The sequence below is a fragment of the Nilaparvata lugens genome, chromosome 8 (genome assembly GCF_014356525.2).
Source record: "Nilaparvata lugens isolate BPH chromosome 8, ASM1435652v1, whole genome shotgun sequence".
Taxonomy (NCBI): Eukaryota; Metazoa; Arthropoda; class Insecta; order Hemiptera; family Delphacidae; genus Nilaparvata; species Nilaparvata lugens.
Window position 1 is genome coordinate 47616182 of NC_052511.1, and position 20018 is coordinate 47636199.

At 35.3% G+C, this 20018-nt stretch overlaps 1 protein-coding gene across 3 annotated transcripts in view; it reads right to left on the minus strand.

Moving 5' to 3' along the window:
• The window catches only part of LOC111046929, a 151937-nt gene that overhangs the window by 10006 nt on the left and 121913 nt on the right, over positions 1–20018 (minus strand). For all 3 annotated transcript variants that reach the window (XM_039434965.1, XM_039434966.1, XM_039434967.1), the window contains 2 exons: positions 2694–2857; positions 551–841 (listed from right to left, as the gene is read on the minus strand). In XM_039434965.1, the coding sequence (XP_039290899.1) occupies positions 551–841; positions 2694–2857 (455 nt within the window). The remainder of the gene's footprint in view (positions 1–550; positions 842–2693; positions 2858–20018) is intronic.

Genomic DNA, 20018 nt, shown 5'->3' on the forward strand with positions numbered 1-20018 from the left:
CAATTTTTGAGTTATTTAAGAAACAACATTTTAAATGGCTGCCATTTTGTTTTATGATTTGAATAATTATCATAATTTTTTTCCAGCTTTGTCTAGTTGTTATAAATGATTGTGCAAAGTTTCAATTTCGTATGTTTAACCATTGGTTGAAGAAAAAATAATAAGTGAAAAAACAAAATTTGGGCGTATCTTTGGCGTTATTTCAAATCCCTTCTAACACAACATTATTACACCCTAGCTTAGCTTTTGTACTAAATTTGAAAAATTTCTGTTCATTTGTTCTCGATGGAAAAACGCAGATTTTGGACGTATCTTAGGAAATTTTTCCAAATCCGTTCTTAGTGCGCCTCTAAAGGGCCAACTGAACATACCTACCAAATTTCAACGTTTTTGGTCCGGTAGATCTTTAGTTCTGCGAGTCAGTGAGTTAGTGAATGAGTGAGTGAGTGAGTCAGTCAGTCAGTCAGTGCCATTTCGCTTTTATATATATTTCATAATTATGTGACTGGAGCTTGAAAAAAATGACCCTCGTAATACTAATACTACTCACATTTTGTAATGACACCGGCACCCCTCCTCATCCTCGTCCTCCTCCTCACCGCCCTCCATTGCGCCGCCATGACAGAAGTGCGTTTCGGCCGTGACTGATGCGTCTCGGCTGAGATGCACCATGGTGGCCGACCCGTCATCCCACTGTTTCACCTTGCAGACGGCGGCCGCAGTTGCGTTTGCGGTTGCCGCCGCCGCAGGAGCTAGCTTCTTATGGTGTTTGTGGTGACCTTGATGATGGTGTCTGTGGTGTTTGTGGTGGCCGTGGTGGTGGCTGTGATGTTTGTGGTACCTACGAAAGTCATAAATACTAGTAGTTCTGTGAACAGTAGACCTCACGCAGTATTCTCATCCACAAGTACCTGATTGAAACTATAGACCTTATGGAAATACAGCAAAGAAGCTCCTCCACACATCTGTGTAATCACTTGTCAGCTGATTTATGATGAATAATTCTATAGTCTGATTTTTACTCTAATATTGGCGTATGAAGGAGGCTCCTTTCCTTTCATATTATCCTTGAAATGCAAAATTTCCAAAAACTTTGTATATACGTCGACGCGCAATTAAAAAATGAATATACCTGTCAAATCCATGAAAATCTATTACCGCGTTTCGCCGTAAATGCGCAACATTATAACATTAAGAGAAATGCCAAACCGTCGACTTGAATCTTGGACCTCACTTCGCTTGGTCAATTATTCACGAATTTCTCTATCCATTAAGAACTGCCAATTATCATCTTAAAATGTATAAAATCAGGGCTACTTTCTTGTATTTATAAAATAGAATCATAGTACCCTTTGAAATTGATAAAATAATAGAATAAGAATAAAAAATTATAAATACTAGTTTCGGTGGTCACACCTTCGTCAGGTTATAAAAATAAATTTCAAATAAATGTTTACTATGGTGAGGTGCACGTTATAATGGCAGTGAAGAAAGATAGGAGAAAAACGTTGATAAGTCTCTCCATTTTGCCACTGATTGTACACAGCTGTTACTCAATTCATGCCATTAAATCTGATCTAATAATAATATTATCATTTCCTTGATAAAATGATCAATTTAATGTCAAATTAATCAAGAAAATATATTTTTTCATAATTTGATTCAAAAATTTGCTTCCATGACAATGGTGTGATTACCGAAACTAGTAGTTATAATTTTTTTATTATTTTTCTTGTAAATTCAGGATTAAATTGAGAAGATTCCCAATAATTCACAATTTTTCCTCAAATTTTATGACAAATTGAGAAGATTGTGTCCCAATTCACAATTTGGGGATAAATTGGGAAGATTGTGCTCCAACTCACTTTCCCTCCTAAATTTCAGAACAAATTGGGAAGGTTCTGCCCCAATTCACAAATTTCCCTTTCAATTTAGGGATAAATTGAGAAGATTGTGCTCCAATTCACAAATTCCCCTAAATTTTAGAACAAATTTGGAAGATTATGCACCAATTAATTCACAATTTTTCCTCTCAATTCAGGGATAAATTGGGAAGGTTTTGCTCAAATTCTCAATTTTCCCCCTAAATCTAGGGATAAATTGGGAAGATTGTGTCTCAATTCACAATTTCTCCTATCAATTCAGCAGTAATTTTATATTCTTCAAATGATTCATGATCATTATTAAAACTAATACCAATTTCATCGGCGTTTGCTTTAGTCTTGTAAAATGCATTGTTTTTTACGTTTTAGATCACAAGAAACTATGAAGAATCTAGTAAATCAACAATTTTCTGAAATAACCGGATGAATCGGAAAGATGGTGCCCCAATTCAAAATTATCCCTCTCAATTTAGGGATGGATTGAGAAAGGTGTGCATCAATTAACAATTTTCCCCCCAAAATTTTAGAACAAATTAGGTAGGTTGTGCCCCAATTCAAAATTATCCCTCTCAATTCAGGGATGGATTGAGAAGGGTGTGCATCAATTAACAATTTTCCCCACAAAATTTTAGAACAAATTGGGAAGGTTGTGCCCCAATTCAAAATTATCCCTCTCAATTTAGGGATGGATTGAGAAGGGTGTGCCCCAATTCACAATGTTTCCTGTAAATTTCAGAATATACTGTGAAGATTCAGCTCCAATTCCCAATTTTTTCTCTAAATTCTAGAATAAATTGGGAAAATTTTCACCTGAGATCATGGTGCGTGGGTGAGGTTGGCGCCACTCCATCACTTGGCTTGCGCAGAAACGCCTTGCTTCCGCGGTTGGCTTTAATTGCCACCACCTTAGAATTCACCAGAGCTGCCAGTAGAGACTCCAGTTGTACAACCTTCCAGTAGGCACCGTCTTGCACCTAAAAACAACAAAAATTCATTCATAGTTTGAAAAACAAATTCATCTCACAAAGCGAAAGTTGAATCAACAAGTTTACCAAGGTGGCAGTGGAGACTTTAGTTGTACTAGCTTGTAATAGGAGGAAAATATTCTTTATTTTTTTATACAAAAAGTACATTATCAAAATGATAGGGATAGGAAAAATAAGGTGACCTTGTGCTATTCCTCTCCCAAATTTAGATAACACATAGTCCGAAATAGGTGAAGTCTTGTAGTTCTTCAATTCACAAAATTTTCTATCGCAAATTTCTTGATTTTTTGAAACAAACATATCTTAATTCACGATTATATTTTTACAAAAATCATCCACCTCACATAAACGAGTAGATTCTGTTTTTCAATTCATGACCAAGTACCATTTTTTATCATGCCGGGTTACCGAGATACATAGCTTTGAATATGGAAATTGGCCATTTTTTTGTGTATGAAAATATGGGCTAAAATAGACTCAAGGAAAATTTTTTTATTTTTTTAATCAAATTCAAGTTATGATACATGAAACAGAAATTGACCATTTTTTTGTGTATGGAAATGTGGGCTAAAATACACTCAAGGAGGAATTTCCCATTTCTTATCAAATTTCAGTGTTATGATACGCGATTTTAAACCTCCTTGACGAGCTGAAAAAAGTGAGCTTTTAGTACAAGAAAATCTGATCATTCATTCAAAAGTTATAAGTGTTTAAAATTTTGATTCTTGGCGTATCCTTAAACGTGCCCTCCCCCCATTTAGAAATACTGAAATAAAATGTATCTGACGGATGATTCTCATAGAACATAGCCCTCGTAAGATGATACCAGCCGAAATATGTTCTTTTTTGTTAGGAAAGCCTTGAATAGGTATTATAATGGAGAATTTGTATTTTGGCTGTAGGACAAGATTTTCTACTTTTGGGTGTATTCCCCCACCCCCCTCTACAATATTCGAAAATCCTTAAGGAATCCTGTTCAGAATTAATTGTTCTTTCACGTTATTGTGTTTTTTTTATCATTACTAGGAAAATTTCCTAGTTGTTAAGGGTAGAAGTGGTAGGTTTGCATAATCTGAAAACCCCTTGAAAATACTCCTTTTTTGAAAATTCGTAGCTCCGGAACAAAAAATGGTGGAATCTTGCTCGACAACTCAATTTATTGGAAATTGTATTATCTTCAACTTTGTAGAGGATGCTTTTCATCGAAAAACTCATGGTTTTCGAGATTAAATGAAAAAACTAGAAAACATTCGATATTATGGGGTTTTTGGGGGTTTTGGGGGTGAAGCCGCCCTCTGGCGTGTCAGGAAACTTCAGATTCGAATTCAGCGCCCCAAAATACATATAGAATGATAGAGAAAAATTGCCTTTTACGGCCAAAACAGCCATTTCGGGGCTGTTTCCTAAAAAAAAAACCATTTGACTGAATCAGACGATTTCGTCCATAGGCGCTGTATATGCAACCCGCTTTACAGTTATGACAGGCTAAATTACATCTGACTAGAATGAAGGCGCAGGTTATACAACCAGCTTAACAGTGATGCTATTTTGGGAGAGATATGTCTTTGACCTGGAGAGAAGAGGATATAGCCGATATGTCAGCTGTTCAATGTAACTAGTAGTTCTGTGAACAGTAGACCTCACGCAGTATTCTCATCAACAAGTACCAGCTGATGTCAACTGTTTTAAATGTTAACAAACTCAGTTCACGTTTAAATTTGTATTCTATATTATATAATTAATCCAGTTCCGTGATGATCTTTCTATCTGATGAAAGATTATTTTTTTGGAATCAAAAATATTATAATTTCTTCAGCATTATTTAGTTTATTTGTTTATTTTTATTCACCTATTAAATTAGTTTTTCGAATGTGAGAATATTGATACTGATGGGCACGCATAATAATACCATGACTGCAAAACAAAATATTAAAACCAAAGTCCTTAAAGCTGCGATTAGACCAAATTTTATTAAAAAAATGCTAATAGCACAATCCTTTTAGATTATATTAGATTGAACATAACCTATCATACACATGATGAACATATGTGTTTGTCAACTTCCGTTCAATCTAATAGAATCTATAAGGATTAAGTTATAACCATTTTGTTAATAACTTTGGTATAAACACAGCTTAAAGATGCATACCTCTTTAATGTCTTCGATTAAAATTATAGACCTTATACAAATACAGTAATAGACTGGCTTCTCCACACATCTGTGTAATCACTTGTCAGCTGATTTATGATGAATACTTCTATAGTCTGATTTTTACTCTAATATTGGCGTATGAAGGAGGCTCCTTTTTCCTTTTATATTATCCTTTAAATGCAAAATTTCCAAAAACCTCGTATATACGTCGACGCGCAATTAAAAAGGAACATACCTGTCAAATTTCATGGAAAATCTATTACCGCGTTTCGCCGTAAATGCGCAACATATAAATATATAAACATATGAACATAAGAGAAATGCCAAACCGTCGACTTGAATCTTAGACCTCATTCCGTTCGGTCAACTATAATGAGATCCACGCTGTAATGGCTAAGAAGAAAGATAGGGGACACTGTTGCCGATTCTCTGCCTTTCCTCTGCCTTCTATAGAGAATATACCAGTATTTCTGGTTTTTGGCGAAAGGTCTTTGACCTAGAGGGGAGAGGATATAGCCAATATGTCAGCTGTTCACTGTAACTTTATAACTGTAACTTTGGTCCACGAAAACTGAGAAGAAAGATGGGAGACACCGTTGCCGATTCTCTGCCTTTCCACTCCCTTCTATAGAGGATAGCTGATACCGGTTCATCTGATACCGGTTTATCTGATGTAATACAGTATTAACTGTTCATTCTTGTTTAAAAATTATATTATTTGTTAAGAAGAATTAGTGTAGAAAGATGGGAGACACCCTTGCCGATTCTCTGCCTTTCCTTTGCCTTCTATAGAGAATATACCAATATTTCTGGTATTTGGCGAGAGGTCTCTGACCTAGAGGGGAGAGGATATAGCCAATATGTCAGCTGTTCACTGTAATTCTATAAGTGATGTCCACGAGAACTGAGAAGAAAGATGGGAGACACTGTTGCCGATTCTCTGCCTTGCCACTGCCTTCTATAGAAGATAGCTGATACCGGTATATCCAGTGTAATATTAACTGTTCATTCATGTTTAAAAATTATATTATTTGTTAACTAGTAGTACTGTGAACAGTAGACCTCGCGCTCAGTAAGTTACATTGACCTGTTGTTATGTTTTCTCAAAAATTAATAAATGATTTCTCAATTTAAATTAACTAGAAAAATCCTAAATAAACATAGAGCTTTTTGTCCTATCGTACCGTTACTTGTCGTCCCGGAATGTGAGTGTGAGCGCTGTTATCAGATCTGGCTGCAACTGTCTACAACGTTGATGGAAAAATACATTTTCAAGATGTTCGATGTTTTTGAACGGGTAGTATTATAGTCCACTAGACAGCTCATTTATTTATTTATTTCTTTACTTACAAAAGCTCACAGAATAAATCGATGAAGAGCCTTATTGACATCAACTAGTTTAGATACATAATATTTGATGCAAAATAAGAATGAAAAATAAAATAAAATTGTAAACACAATTTTGAATACTAATAAGATAAAAAGAGGCGAGATGAAAAATAAAAAAACCAATGATAATAGAAAATGAAGAAGAATGAAATAAAAATAATAAGAAAAATAAAATAAAGAATAAAATAGAGAATAGAGGAAAAATAAGGCTTTAGAAGAGAGAAAAAAGAAATGAGGGATATAAGTATAATTATTCATCAATCATGAGTCAGCTATAGAGCGATATGCTAGTTCACAGGATTTCTTAAAGGTTTGGAAACGGTCAGCAAACGGATCAATGCAGTGGCTTATTCTATTGTACAAACGTAAAGTTCTGTATATGTAAGAATTGCAATGATGAATCGTTCTGATAAATGGCATGCGAAACAGAATATTTGGTCTTGGTCTATTAAACGGGACATGAAGTTGCAACATACTTATAAATTCTGGCATGAATACTTACTTGATTGTTTATGATATTATATAATAGCAAGATGTATAAATGATGTATTTATAATGTATAAAGTCTGATTTTTACGGTAATAGTGGCGTTCAAAAGAGACTCCTTTTCCTTTTGTACTAGTAGTTCTGTGAACAGTAGACCTCACGCAGTATTCTCATCCACAAGTACCTTATTGAAACTAAAGACCTTATGGAAATACAGCAATAGACTGGCTTCTCCACACATCTGTGTAATCACTTGTCAGCTGCTTTATGATGAATAATTCTATAGTCTGATTTTTACTCTAATATTGGCGTATGAAGGAGGCTCCTTTTTTATTATTTTATATTGTCCTTGAAATGCAAAATTACCAAAAACCTTGTATACACGTCGACGCGCAATTAAAATAATGGAACATACCTGTCAAATTTCATGAAAATCTATTACCGTGTTTTGCCGTAAATGCGCAACATATAAACATACAAACATTTAAACATTCAAACATTTAAACATTAAGAGAAATGCCAAACCGTCGACTTGAATCTTAGACCTCACTTCGCTCGGTCAACTACCCGTTCAAAAACATCGAACATCTTGAAATGTATCTTTCCATCAACGTTGTAGACAGTTGCAGCCAGACCTGATAACAGCGCTCACACTCACATTCCGGGACGACACGTCACGGTACGATAGGACAGAAAGATGTTTCATTTCATCTCTATGTTCATTTCGGATTTTTTCTAGACATTTTAAATTGAAAAATTATTTATTGATTCTTTAGAAAACATAACAACAGGTCCATGTATCCATGTTACTTACGCTATTGTTTCTCTATGATGTAACTTACTGAAGAACTAGTAGATTTCAATGAGTTTTTAAGAACATTCTAAAAAAACTGAGGTTTCAATGAAAAATCTATCCTCTTCCAAGAAAAAACTCTCACTGCAGAAAAAACTTCAGCTTTCCTCGTTTTTCTTTAAATTCCTGGTCCTGATTTTCATGAAAACCCTCTTACTCTTCTCTCTCTCGACGAAGTGAAACACAGCTAATCAATTGAAAGTTCCAATCTTCCCCTGCAACAATGGCGAATAGAAACTTTCTCATCTCTGGATTGGCATTATCTTACAGCACAGTGTTCTATAGAGAAAGATTTCATTGAAATCTGTCAGCATTAGTTAGATATAATGGGAGCGCTGCTGTTATACCGTATACTGTCAAAACGATTTCTACTACTTCTTCTTCTTCTTCTTCTACTTTTCTTTTTCTTCTTTTTCTTTACGATTATTTTTTTATTAGATTAATTTGTTGTTTCAATATGGAAAGGCCAAATAATGCTAGAAGAAGAGCATACGAATTGGCATTTGAGAGTGACAGTGATGATTATGATTTATGTTGTTCGCCGTCCTAGATAGATAAGAGAAAGGGTTGATGATTTTAATAGTTTGGACGTAATCGACTTATCTATATAATAAGAGAGAGTAGGGTTGTGTCTGTGCGTGTGTTCGTTTGTTTGTTTGTTCGCATCAAAACATGTCAACTTGTGGATTGCATACCGGAAAAACGGGAATGCTTTAGATCTCCAAATTTTGCACATAGATTCTAAAAATATCAATCTCGTGCACCTGGAAGCCCAAATTTCAATTTTCCTTTTAGATTTTTCAGAATTAATGTTGAAATTTCATTATTGATACATTCGATTTCATTAAAAAATCACCAAATAATATGGTCGAAATTAAAAGAGGAACATCTGTTTCTATATTGCTTTCTTCCTGAAAAACACAGTTTTGAAACTCTTCGTTTCCCTGATGCAATGTTTAGGCCTACACGTGGCATGGATTATTAATTTTTCAGCTGGAACAATTTTTGAGACAAAGTGCTAAATAAACGTCTACAGTTGTATCGGCAATATGAAAACGCATGCATATGAAAACGCATATGTCTTTGAATGAAGGTGTTGTTATTTACATAAAGAAATTATATTCTTCCATTTTTATCTAATTATAATTTCAAAATTATTCGAGCCCTGATAGAATGACTAAATTTTAATATTGGAATGAGGGGTATTTTGGCAAGCTGAGCAAAAAATAAGGTCATATGCACCTTTCCGTTATATCTTAAAATGAAAAATGAGTTTTGTGGGTTGTCAAAACTCCCTCTGAAAGGGAAACTATTCTACTTATTCTATCTTTTAGTAAAATAAGAATGATCATCCATCCATGTATCATCTTCTATACTATAATAAAGGAAAGAACTGGATTATAAACGTAGCCTATACAGGTGTAAAGTATAGGGAAATTATGTTTGATGCATTATCACGTCAGAACTACTGGACTGATTAACTTGAAATTTTGCATATAGATTCTTGCTTAACCGAGGGTGGTCATAGACCAATTTTAAATTCTTCAAGATTTGATTACATCAAGTTTTCAGTTTATCAAGTTTTCAATTATTTGTCATGCTTCCAGTTTGTATGGAAGCAGCAGAAGATTTCTCTTAAAAGGGAAATTAGAAGATAGGTATGATTGGGGATCCTTTTCGAATGATAAAAACAGGTTTTCCGTCACACCCAAATTTTTTCCGCCATTTTGAATCCAATTTCTTTTTTTAATTGAAAGGTGGTCATACTGATTTACTTGAAATGCAGCATATAAATTCTTTATCAACCGAGGATTCTTATGGGCCTATTTTGAATTCTTCCAGATTTCATTACGTTTTAGATTTAGTTTTAAGACATGACCCTTCCGAAGCACGGGTTACCTGCTAGTTTTTCAATAAGATTGAAAAGATGCGTTCTTTCACTGTTTATGAATGCTGGGTCCCTTCTTATTTTGATATATTTAGGCAACACAACATTGACAGAATAGCTAGAAGACATCCTGTGAAATTTGAAATTTTACTTATTCACTAAAAAAACAATCTATTGAACAATTATTAAAACACTACAGCCTAAATTAAATTTAATAAATTATAAAACAAAAAAAACTGCACTATAATTATTAATAATTACTAAAATTTGTAGGCTAATCCCCACTCAATTTGGTAAACAAAACTTGTAGTTTTAGATTCTACTTGGATTTTCTATGTCAGGTTTTACCTTAGACCAGTTATAGAATAGACACGGCCCATTGTATATTCATACTGAAAGTCGATGAAGCCAACATCTACTGCCAAATCCACCCACCTTGACGTCACAACAGTGACGTCACGCATTGTATAGAAATTATAGAAAACTTTTTTGAGTTTGTTGTGTAAGTGGTTGTGGTGTTTAACTTACATTGTTGTTAAACAATGCATTGTTGTTAAACATAGCTTGTTTTCCATAGCAGATTGTTATTTATTTATGTAATTATTATTTATGAAAATGGTAATCTCCTGAGCAGCATATAATTTCACTGGAATTTTGACGTGACAACGTCTTATAAATTGGTTTGCCAGGAGACACTTCAAGAAACTGCGTTACGTTCCCACGTTATGTGCTCACAATGAGAGCGAGTGAGAGCGTTCGTTTCGGTTCACGGTCGTCTGGAAAGAGCACGAATAGGAGCAGTGGCGAGCAATGCCGCACCAACCCGAAGGCATTCACCTGGAGAGAGAGTGAAACGGAGCAGTCAACCTGCGCAGGCGCCGCAAGCAATCTCCTGCGACTGTGCCACTAATTCAAAATGTCAAGTCAATGGTTGTCTCTCTCGCTCTTAGGTGGGCGCGGGCTAACCATGCCCGAGTGGAAGGGACGCGTGCCTCTCACTCACTCTCATTGTGAGTTATTATTTCATCCTTCTTCCTACTATACGAATGAATAATTATTCACATTAAAATTATTTTACCACTCAAAGTCGTTGTCACGTAAAACTTTCGCCCGTATACCGACTTTACAGGCAACCATGCAATTTTTTTTGGAAAAAAGTGGAATATGTTTTCATGCATTAGTTGAAATTTATACACATAAATATTGTAAGTTGTAACTGTAATATTATCATTGGTTATGATGTAAGTGAACTCATTGCAGCATGACAATAAATTAGTTTTGTAGGCTACCGTACCTTATTATTTTCATAACACATTATAACTTTGAAGCCGATATCACATAACACATTATAACTTAACTGATATCGTTTTTGCCTGTAGCTAGAAATAACCTAAAAACACCATGAATATGAAATAGACACAATCTGAAAGTTTTCCATACGATGCGTGATGTCACTGTTGTGACGTCAAGATGGGTGGATTTGGCAGTAGATGTTGGCTTCAGAGGCTAGACTTCCCAGCGTGTCTATTCTATAACTGGTCTAATAACATGGAAAGCGAACTCCAGAACTTCGTCATCAGTAGCGCTCTGGTTGCTGGCCTTCCCCCACTTCTAGAGAACCAGCCTCATCAAAACAAGAACAAAACCAAACTACCGCTGGCGGACGTTTTTTGGTGTGAACTGCTTCCAGAAAAACTACCTCCGCGGGAGCGAGCTCGCTACCGCTAGCAGACGTTGGTGTGACGACCGCGTGTATAACGTGAAACAAGTGTCATGGCGGCTCACTGCCTCCCTGATCCACTCTAATCTGTTGTTTTGTATTGTAACATAGTTTTCGTTGATGAAATCAAATATCTTAATCTTTCGTTAAAGTCATCAGTTAGTGTTAACTGGAGATTACTAAGTGAAGCGTTAACGTGAATTTGGTGAAACTCACCCTATATATTAAGGTGCGTACAGATATACGCGCCACGAACATGAGCAATTCAAATTTAATCAGCTGATGCCAAGCTTTTTATTAGGGATGGGTATCGATACATCAATGTTTAAAAACCTCGATGTTTCAACATCAAACATCGATGTTTTTAACATCGATATTTACTGTTCGATGTTTTTCACTTATCGATGGTTTTACCTAGACATCGGTCATCCGATGTTTTTCCCAACTAAAATGAATTTTTCATTTAGGCTCTGTATTTTTATGTGAGACTGTTGGATACTCTTGTAGATTTACATAACTTCTGTAGCTCTTGTCAAGTAATCATTTCCATTACCCTAAATAAAACTATCAGGTATTGAATGAATATGATATGAGTAACAATGATTGCTAAAATTAGCTTAGGATGAAATTCCAGACAGAATCTTCAAGGATATCCCGAGAGGTTTCTGACTTAACTATGAAGATGACAAATCTTGTAAACTACCTATAATAGAGTTGATGTATCTTTCTAGTCACAACCTGACTTCAATTATTCGAAAGACTGTTACTTGAATACCACAAGTCCAAAATTACTGTAATTCCAGTTAGTAACTGTTTAAATATTGGAACAATAGCTCCAGATAAAATTGTAGTCACTAGTAGAAGTTTTTTTGTATATTATATAGTTTTCGAGATTATGAAAAAAATACCAATGAATCAATCACTTCCAAAATAATTGAGTTAGATCTATCAAAATAATAATAAACTAATACTCTGTAAGCTTATTAACAGAGGTGTTGTGGGTTAAATCAAATTGATTTCGCCCCGTTTTATCATTTTTATCAAGAATAAGTGTAAAGTATCATATACTGTACATTGTATCATTTTCACTTTATAAATACTAATAAAAATCTATTCATTCATCGTTTCTGATGCTTTTGAGTATTTATTTATTCAAAATTATTTAATTTTGAGATAAAAATTCCTAAGTGAAAAAAAGAAAATGGTAGCTGTAAGGATAACCGCTGAGTTTTGGACACTTCAAATACGACATTTGTAGTCTCTATCATCCAGGAACAATACCCTAGAATGTTCGACACTACTGAAATACTCTGTATAATCACAGAATTACGGAATTACAGAATTACATGAATATATCACAGAATTATAGGAGTTTTCTCTGGTATAATAGTCTTCGTAGTATCATCCATAAATGTACGGCGATGCGTTGAAGTTTGAAACATCGATGTTTAAAAACATCGATGTTTACTGTTCGATGTTTTTCACTTATCAATGTTAAGGTGAAAAAAACATCGATGTTCAAAACATCGATGTTTTGTCTTTCAATACCCATCCCTACTTTTTATATCTGTATCTTACCGTTTCTGTAAAAATACAGATATTATCAGCTGATTAAAAGTGAATTGCTCATGTTTGCGGCGCGTATATCTGTACGCACCTTTATGTGTTCTCCTACCACCATTACCGTGTTGCGGATGTAGCTCGTCACGGTTCCGGTGCGGTTATACAGGGTCTGTATAATAAGTAACCAGACTGAACTCAGGACATTTTTTCTTACCAAAATATGTACAATATCTCTTTAGAAATCTTCAAAGTAGTCCCCTCTGTAGTCGATAACTTGCTGATACCGGATTTTCCAATCCCTGAACGCTATGCTGTCTAAAGTGAGGTCGTCATCATGGCAGTGTACGATTGACAATACTGTTGCTGTCCTTTTCTATCATACAACAAAACAGATAGCACTATCTTTCTCTCGCTTTGCAATGTTGTCTATTTGCCAGAATATTTTATATTTACTTTTGACAGTGACTGTACAAAAAATTCTCAGCCGCCATTTTTTCTCCATTCTATCAAAATACTTGAGTGCACAAGTCGTATAATTGATTTGAAATGTATTTTTAAAATTATGAAATAATTTTTAAACATTACCGTATGAGAAACACAAATTAAAATACCTGAAATGACATTTTAAAAGTAGATAACTAACTATCCTAGACTTCATCCATGCTTCAGTTAGCCTACCCGTATAGGTTAGACCTACTCGTACCGGTATAAATAATATTGAAAAGTTATTTCTGAATTAATCCATTGAAATTACTATTTTTTGAATAGGATTTCTATTTTTCTATTATTTTTAAAAGAAATTGGAATAGAATACCTACCAAATAACTCAATCCCTGTTGTTTTGAAATTCAGATCGTTGTAACACAGCTTTTCAAATTAGCCGCCATTTCAGGTTTGTATAGAAATAAAAATCTGATCTCAGTTATGGAGGCAAATTTTTGAATCAAATTATGAAAAAAAATATTTTCTTGATTAATTTGACATCAAATTGATTATTTTATCAAGGAAACGATAATTATTATTGGATTAAATTTAATGGGATGAATTGAGTAACAGCTGTGTACAGTCAGTGGCAAAATGGAGAGAATTGGCAACGTTTTTCTCCTATCTTTCTTCACTGTGCCATTATAACGTGGACCTCACTATAGAACCCTCGTCGTAGCACGTTGAACGTTTTCCGGAGGCCCGAACCGCGTCCCCTTAAGTTGTCTCTTGATCTTGGGGAACATAGAGAAGTCCGGTGGTGCCATATCCGGGCTGTAAGGAGGATGTGGCAACGTTACCCTCGACTGTTGGCCAACTGCTCGGTGATGAGCAGGCAGGTGTGCGACGGAGCATTGTTGTGATGGAGGATACACGAATCGGCAATCACCGGATGGACTCGATGAACCCTGGTGGCTAGTCGACGGAGCACCTCTCTGTAGTACTGGCCGTTCACAAAGAGTTTGTACCACCCGGCCAATCTGTTACTTATTATACAGACACTGTATGTGTCCCGAGCTTGAATCTTTCGCCTTTCACTTAGATTTCCGTGGAGAGGAACACATGATGAAGTTTAATCTCGGAATTTTTGAAGCGATCGGCCAAAACGTAGAGCCACAAACTAAAGTGGGAGAGAAATTACTTTTAACACGGCTCTTTCTCGAAGACGGAGAGGTCCGATGCTCTATCCTCCACTTATCACTCCCACTACTTAGCAGCATTCTCATTCTTTTGTGTCTTTGTGAGAGAGCTTTCCAACGCGACGCACCAACACTCCCCCTCCATCTATTGCTGGCAATGTTCCAAGTCATATACTGGTCAGCAGGTATAATATTGTTTTCATCACAAGAACATGAAGCAAAATGACACGGCACATCCAATTGTGCGCAGGATGTCTGTCTGAATGAGTTTCTCCTCTCCATGTTAAAAGTAATATATCTCAGATTTTAATTAGCATTATTTATTTCATCCACACTCAAGCTCCAAACAATCGAAGATAAAGCAATACTGGAGTTTGTGTGATGCGAGTGATATCATGATATTATGAAGTGGTATCGAACACTGAATACTACAGAATTTTGTTTTGCGTTTTTAATCCGAATTGCTGAGCCAACTTTAAGTTTTCCTCATACCAACCAGCAGCCACTGAGACTCAGTGATCGGGAAAATTATAATAATAAGTAATCAAAATGTTGGCTCAACATTTCGAATTATCAACGGAAAAAAAAAGTCTATAATATTCAGTGTTCCATGAACTAATGATATATTCAGTGTTCCACTCCATGCTCGCATCACACAAAACTCCAGCGAGAGTTGCGTTATCTCCGTGTGTTTGGAACTTAATTGTGGAGTAAATAATTAATTTTAGAGTGTGTTTTCTGCTGGAATCTGTCATAAATCTGTTTCAATTTCATTTTTCACTCGAATTGCATAGATTAAAATTGCTGAATTTCAATGGAAGATGAAAAAAGTGAATTTTACAACAAGATGGTTTCTAGCTGAGCAACTTTTGTAGTGGTTTCCGTTTGTGACGGTAGATGGCAGAGATGCGCCATCTTGGAATACCAGTCGTATAGTTAATGGCCCATTGAATGAAAAAGACTAAGAAGTTGTCAAAAAACCTCTGATTTATTGATCATTAGAAAGACCGGTTTCGGTTATTACACCATTGTCAATCTCTGATAAATGATCAATAAATCAGTGGTTTTTTGACAACTTCTCAGTCCTTTTCATTCAATATGATTAATTACGGTACCACAATATCAACTTCTCAAACTACACAAAAAGTTAATGGCCCACTTTCAATTTTCCTTCTGTGTTATGAATCTGCTCAAAACATAATTATTTGTCCCATGAACATACAATTACAAAGACAATGGTTATGAAAGAAGAATAGTAGAAAACATTAGTATTATGCTTCAAATATTGAAACACTATGATAAACGTTATCAAGTATAACCCTATTCATTTTAAGAAGAAGAAGAAGAAGAAGAAGAGAAGAAGAAGAAGAAGAAGAAGAAGAAAAGAAGAAGAAGAAGAAGAAGAGAAGAAGAAGAAGAGAAGAAGAAGAAAAGAAGAAGAAGAAGAGAAGAAGAAGAAGAATACGAAGAAGAAGAAGAGAAGAAGAAGAAGAAGAAGAAGAAGAAGAAGAAGAAGAGAGAAGAAGAAGAAGAAGAAGAGAAGAAGAAGAAGAAGAAGAAGAGAAGAAGAAGAAGAAGAAGAAGAAGAAGAAGAAGAAGAAGAAGAAGAAGAAGAAGAAGAAGAAAAGAGTCGGACCTTCTTCGTATTCTGCTTCTTCTTCTTCTTCTTCTTCTTCTTCTACTTCTTCTTCTTCTTCTTCTTCTTCTTCTTCTTCTTCTTCTTCTTTTCTTCTTCTTCTCTTCCTCTTCTTCTTCTTCTCCATCTAGAGGGGCGCCCCATCTACAGGCACAATCGGAAACCACTACAACTCAGTTGCACAGCTAGTAACCATCTTGTTGAAAAATTCACTTTTTTCATTTTCCATTGAAATTCAGCAATTTTAATCGATGCAATTCGAGTGAAAAATTAACTTGAAATAGATTTATGATAGTTTGCAGCAGATAACACACCATCAAATGGAATATTTACACCAGGATCAAGCTCCAAACAAACGATGATAACGCAACTCTCGCTGGAGTTTAGTGTGATGCGAGAATCGAGTGGAACATTGAATTTTATTTTTCAGGCCGTGGGGTTGGAATTCCATAGCCTCCATCTTGGTAAGCATATTCCTGGAAACGTTTATTCAGTTTCAGTGTCTGTTTGGAGGAAATATAAAATTTCACCCCCACGGCCTTGGAAACAAAATTCACATTTAATCCAATATTCCACTCCATTGAGGCCATTCTCGGTCTCGCATCACACAAAACTCCAGCGAGAGTTGCATTATCATCGTGTGTTTGTGCTCGATTTTGGAGTGAATAATTCATTTTTCCTCCACCTACTGTCTAAAGTGCTTACTTTACTCCCTGAAACATAATTATACTAAAGTGTCGCTTTTTCGCTCTCGGTGGTAAAGAACAGTAGAATTCCCTAGGGAGGAAAGGTGACTCCATTTAAATAACATGGGAAGCATCTCTATTTTAAAAACTTACATGGTAATAGGTTAGAAGGTCTAAGCTCAGATGAGAGAGCATAATAGAGGTGTCTGTCATTGAGTCAACTGAATTCAATACCACAACCAGAAATTTGATCAACTCATAAAATATAGTTTTTTGATATTATATTCTTAATATTAGTAGACGATAAAATTTATACAATTTTTAAAATATTTTATTCTATTCAAAATACCAGCCAACAAATATTTTTGATCTGCAATTCAAATCTGAGCCGCGTGATGGAGTCAGCCATTTTTGGTAGACGCCCATCTGATATAATTGTTACAACTTTTGCCGATAGATATTGGCAGTGCCAATCATACGACCGGTTTTTAAGTTTTAGATTTTAGGTTATGTTGTTAGGAAACATTGTAACCAATACGTAAGTTATTAAAATGATTTTATTTGCAGTTTCTATAAAAAATGTAGATGGAGGAAAAATGTTGTGTACATCACGAGTGAAAAATACTTTTTCTCCCTCAGGAAAATTGTTGCCATCGGCTTCGCCTCGGGCTTCAAACTTTTCCCACAGGGAGAAAGAGTCGTACTTTTCACTCTAGATATACAAATAACTATTTCCTCCACCTACTGTCTAAAGTACTTACTTTACTCCCTGAAACATAATACTAATGTGTCACTTTTTCGCTCTTGGTAGTAAAGAACAGAAAAACTCCCTAGGGAGGAAAAGTGACTCCATTTAAATAACATGGGAAGCATCTCTATTCTAAAAACTTACATTTACTAGTAGTTCTGCAAACAGTAGACCTCGCTCATGAATAAAACTCTCAATCTAGTGAGAAGGGCCAGTAAGTGCAGTATAATATATTGTGAAGATTTAGCCATGTCATCTATTATTTTCTCCATTGAAAGTGCTAGTGACACTGTTTGCAGGGATACCGAACTTATCAAGGAGGTACCTTTATATCGTCTCCATATTCACAATATAAACATATATTACAACTTCTCTAATAATTATTTATAAGAAATCGGTCAACTGACGGAAAAATGTAATATGCAGTAGGCAATTTAGATGATGAATCGTCTCACAGATGATGGTGAGATGGAAAATGATTCTAAATAAGATGGGTTTGTAGGCATAGGCATAACATTGAATCCACTTTTCATGAAAAACATCATTAGCAACCTCCTGTCATTGTCACCAACAAACCCATCTTATTTAGAATCATTTTCCATCTCACCATCGTCTGTGAGACGATTCATCATCTAAATTGCCTACTTCATATTCCATTTTCCCGTCAGTTGACCGATTTCTTATAAATAATTATTAGAGAAGTTGTAATATATGTTTTCGCCCCACTTGGATGTAATGAGCTGGTTTTCGTGCGTCATATGGAGGCCGAAAGTGATTGTTTTCTGACCAGGCCGGTAAAAGTTTTACGGCCCTAGGGCTGTAAAATAACCTTGAAGTCAGCTGATTCTGATTTGATGTGAACGTGTTTACAAAATGGTTTATGAAACGGAATCAGTTTATGCTTCTAGAATTGAATAAGTATTCTGCAATAAGATACTATTCATTTTATTTGGATGAATAAAATACATATAATATATATATATATATTATAAACTATCAAATTCGATTTTCAGAGTAGGATAGAACTTCTAATCTAAACTCCCGAAGTCAACGACAACAAGCATTGTTGACGTTGACATCAGATTGGCCAAATTTCAAGTGTGCTAAAACAGCTGATCAAAAAACTTTTCATTATTTGTGTTTATTATTCAAGAATCAAAACATTTATAATAATATATCTTATTGTTCATTTGGAAAAATAAAAAGTATAAACTCAACCTCTTACATAATTGAACATAATCTTTTAGGTATTTAGACAAAAATCCGAATAAAAAAAAAATACTTGGACAATTTCCTGATATTCAGATTACCTCAGATTTGCTAGAGCTATGACCCCTCTGTTTTGCTTTCGAAAATGCCTAATAAACAATTATTATCATATTTATATTGTTAATTTTTCTGTGTGGCGAAAAATAACGTTCTCACCATGGGCAAAAATGTTTTTCCGGCTCTCAATCTTTTCTAGTCCTCGGCCTACGGCCTCGGACTTAAAACCGATTTTGAGCCGGAAAAGTCTCATTTTCGGCCCTAGGTGCGAAATATACTATTATATTGTGAATATGGAGATGATATAAAGACAACTCCTTGATAAGTTCGGTATCCCTGCAAACAGTGTCTCTAGCACTTTCAATGGAGAAAATAATAGATGACATGGCTAAATCTTCACAATATATTATACTGTACTTACTGGTCCTTCTCACTAGATTGAGAGTTTTATTCATGAGCGAGGTCTACTGTTTGCAGAACTATTAGTAAATGTAAGTTTTTAGAATAGAGATGCTTTCCATGTTATTCAAATGGAGTCACTTTTCCTCCCTAGGGAGTTTTACTGTTCTCTACTACCGAGAGCGAAAAAGTGACACTTTAGTATTATGTTTCAGGGAGTAAAGTAAGTACTTTAGAAAGGTCCAACTCATCCGACTCCCCAAGCTTACCTCATAAATGTCGGAACGTGAGTGGAAATGTTGATCTGAAATCGGATGTTGATTGGGATCGATCAGGTTGATTGGAATAGTGGATGTCTTGGCTGACGTGTTGGATACAAAGAAGGTTCAACTCATCCGACTTCCCAAGGCTACCTCATCTAAGTCGGAACGTGAGTGGGTATATGTTGGACAGCTAGTAGGAGCATGAATGGTGAAAGATCACAACTACTTCCTCTTCTTCATCTTCTTCTTCTTCTTCTTCTTCTTCTTCTTCTTCTTCTTCGTATTCTTCTTCTTCTTCTTCTTCTTCTTCTTCTTCTTCGTATTCTTCTTCGTCTCCTAACCTAGCGCCGCAGTGCAGGATGGTTTCTCACAGCTTGGCGTTGTTGTCATTTGAGATGGGTGTCTGGCTTGGAAGTGTTTCGGCCGCATTGCAGGATGACTGCTAACGGTTACCGGAAGATCAACAGCTGGGTTTTTT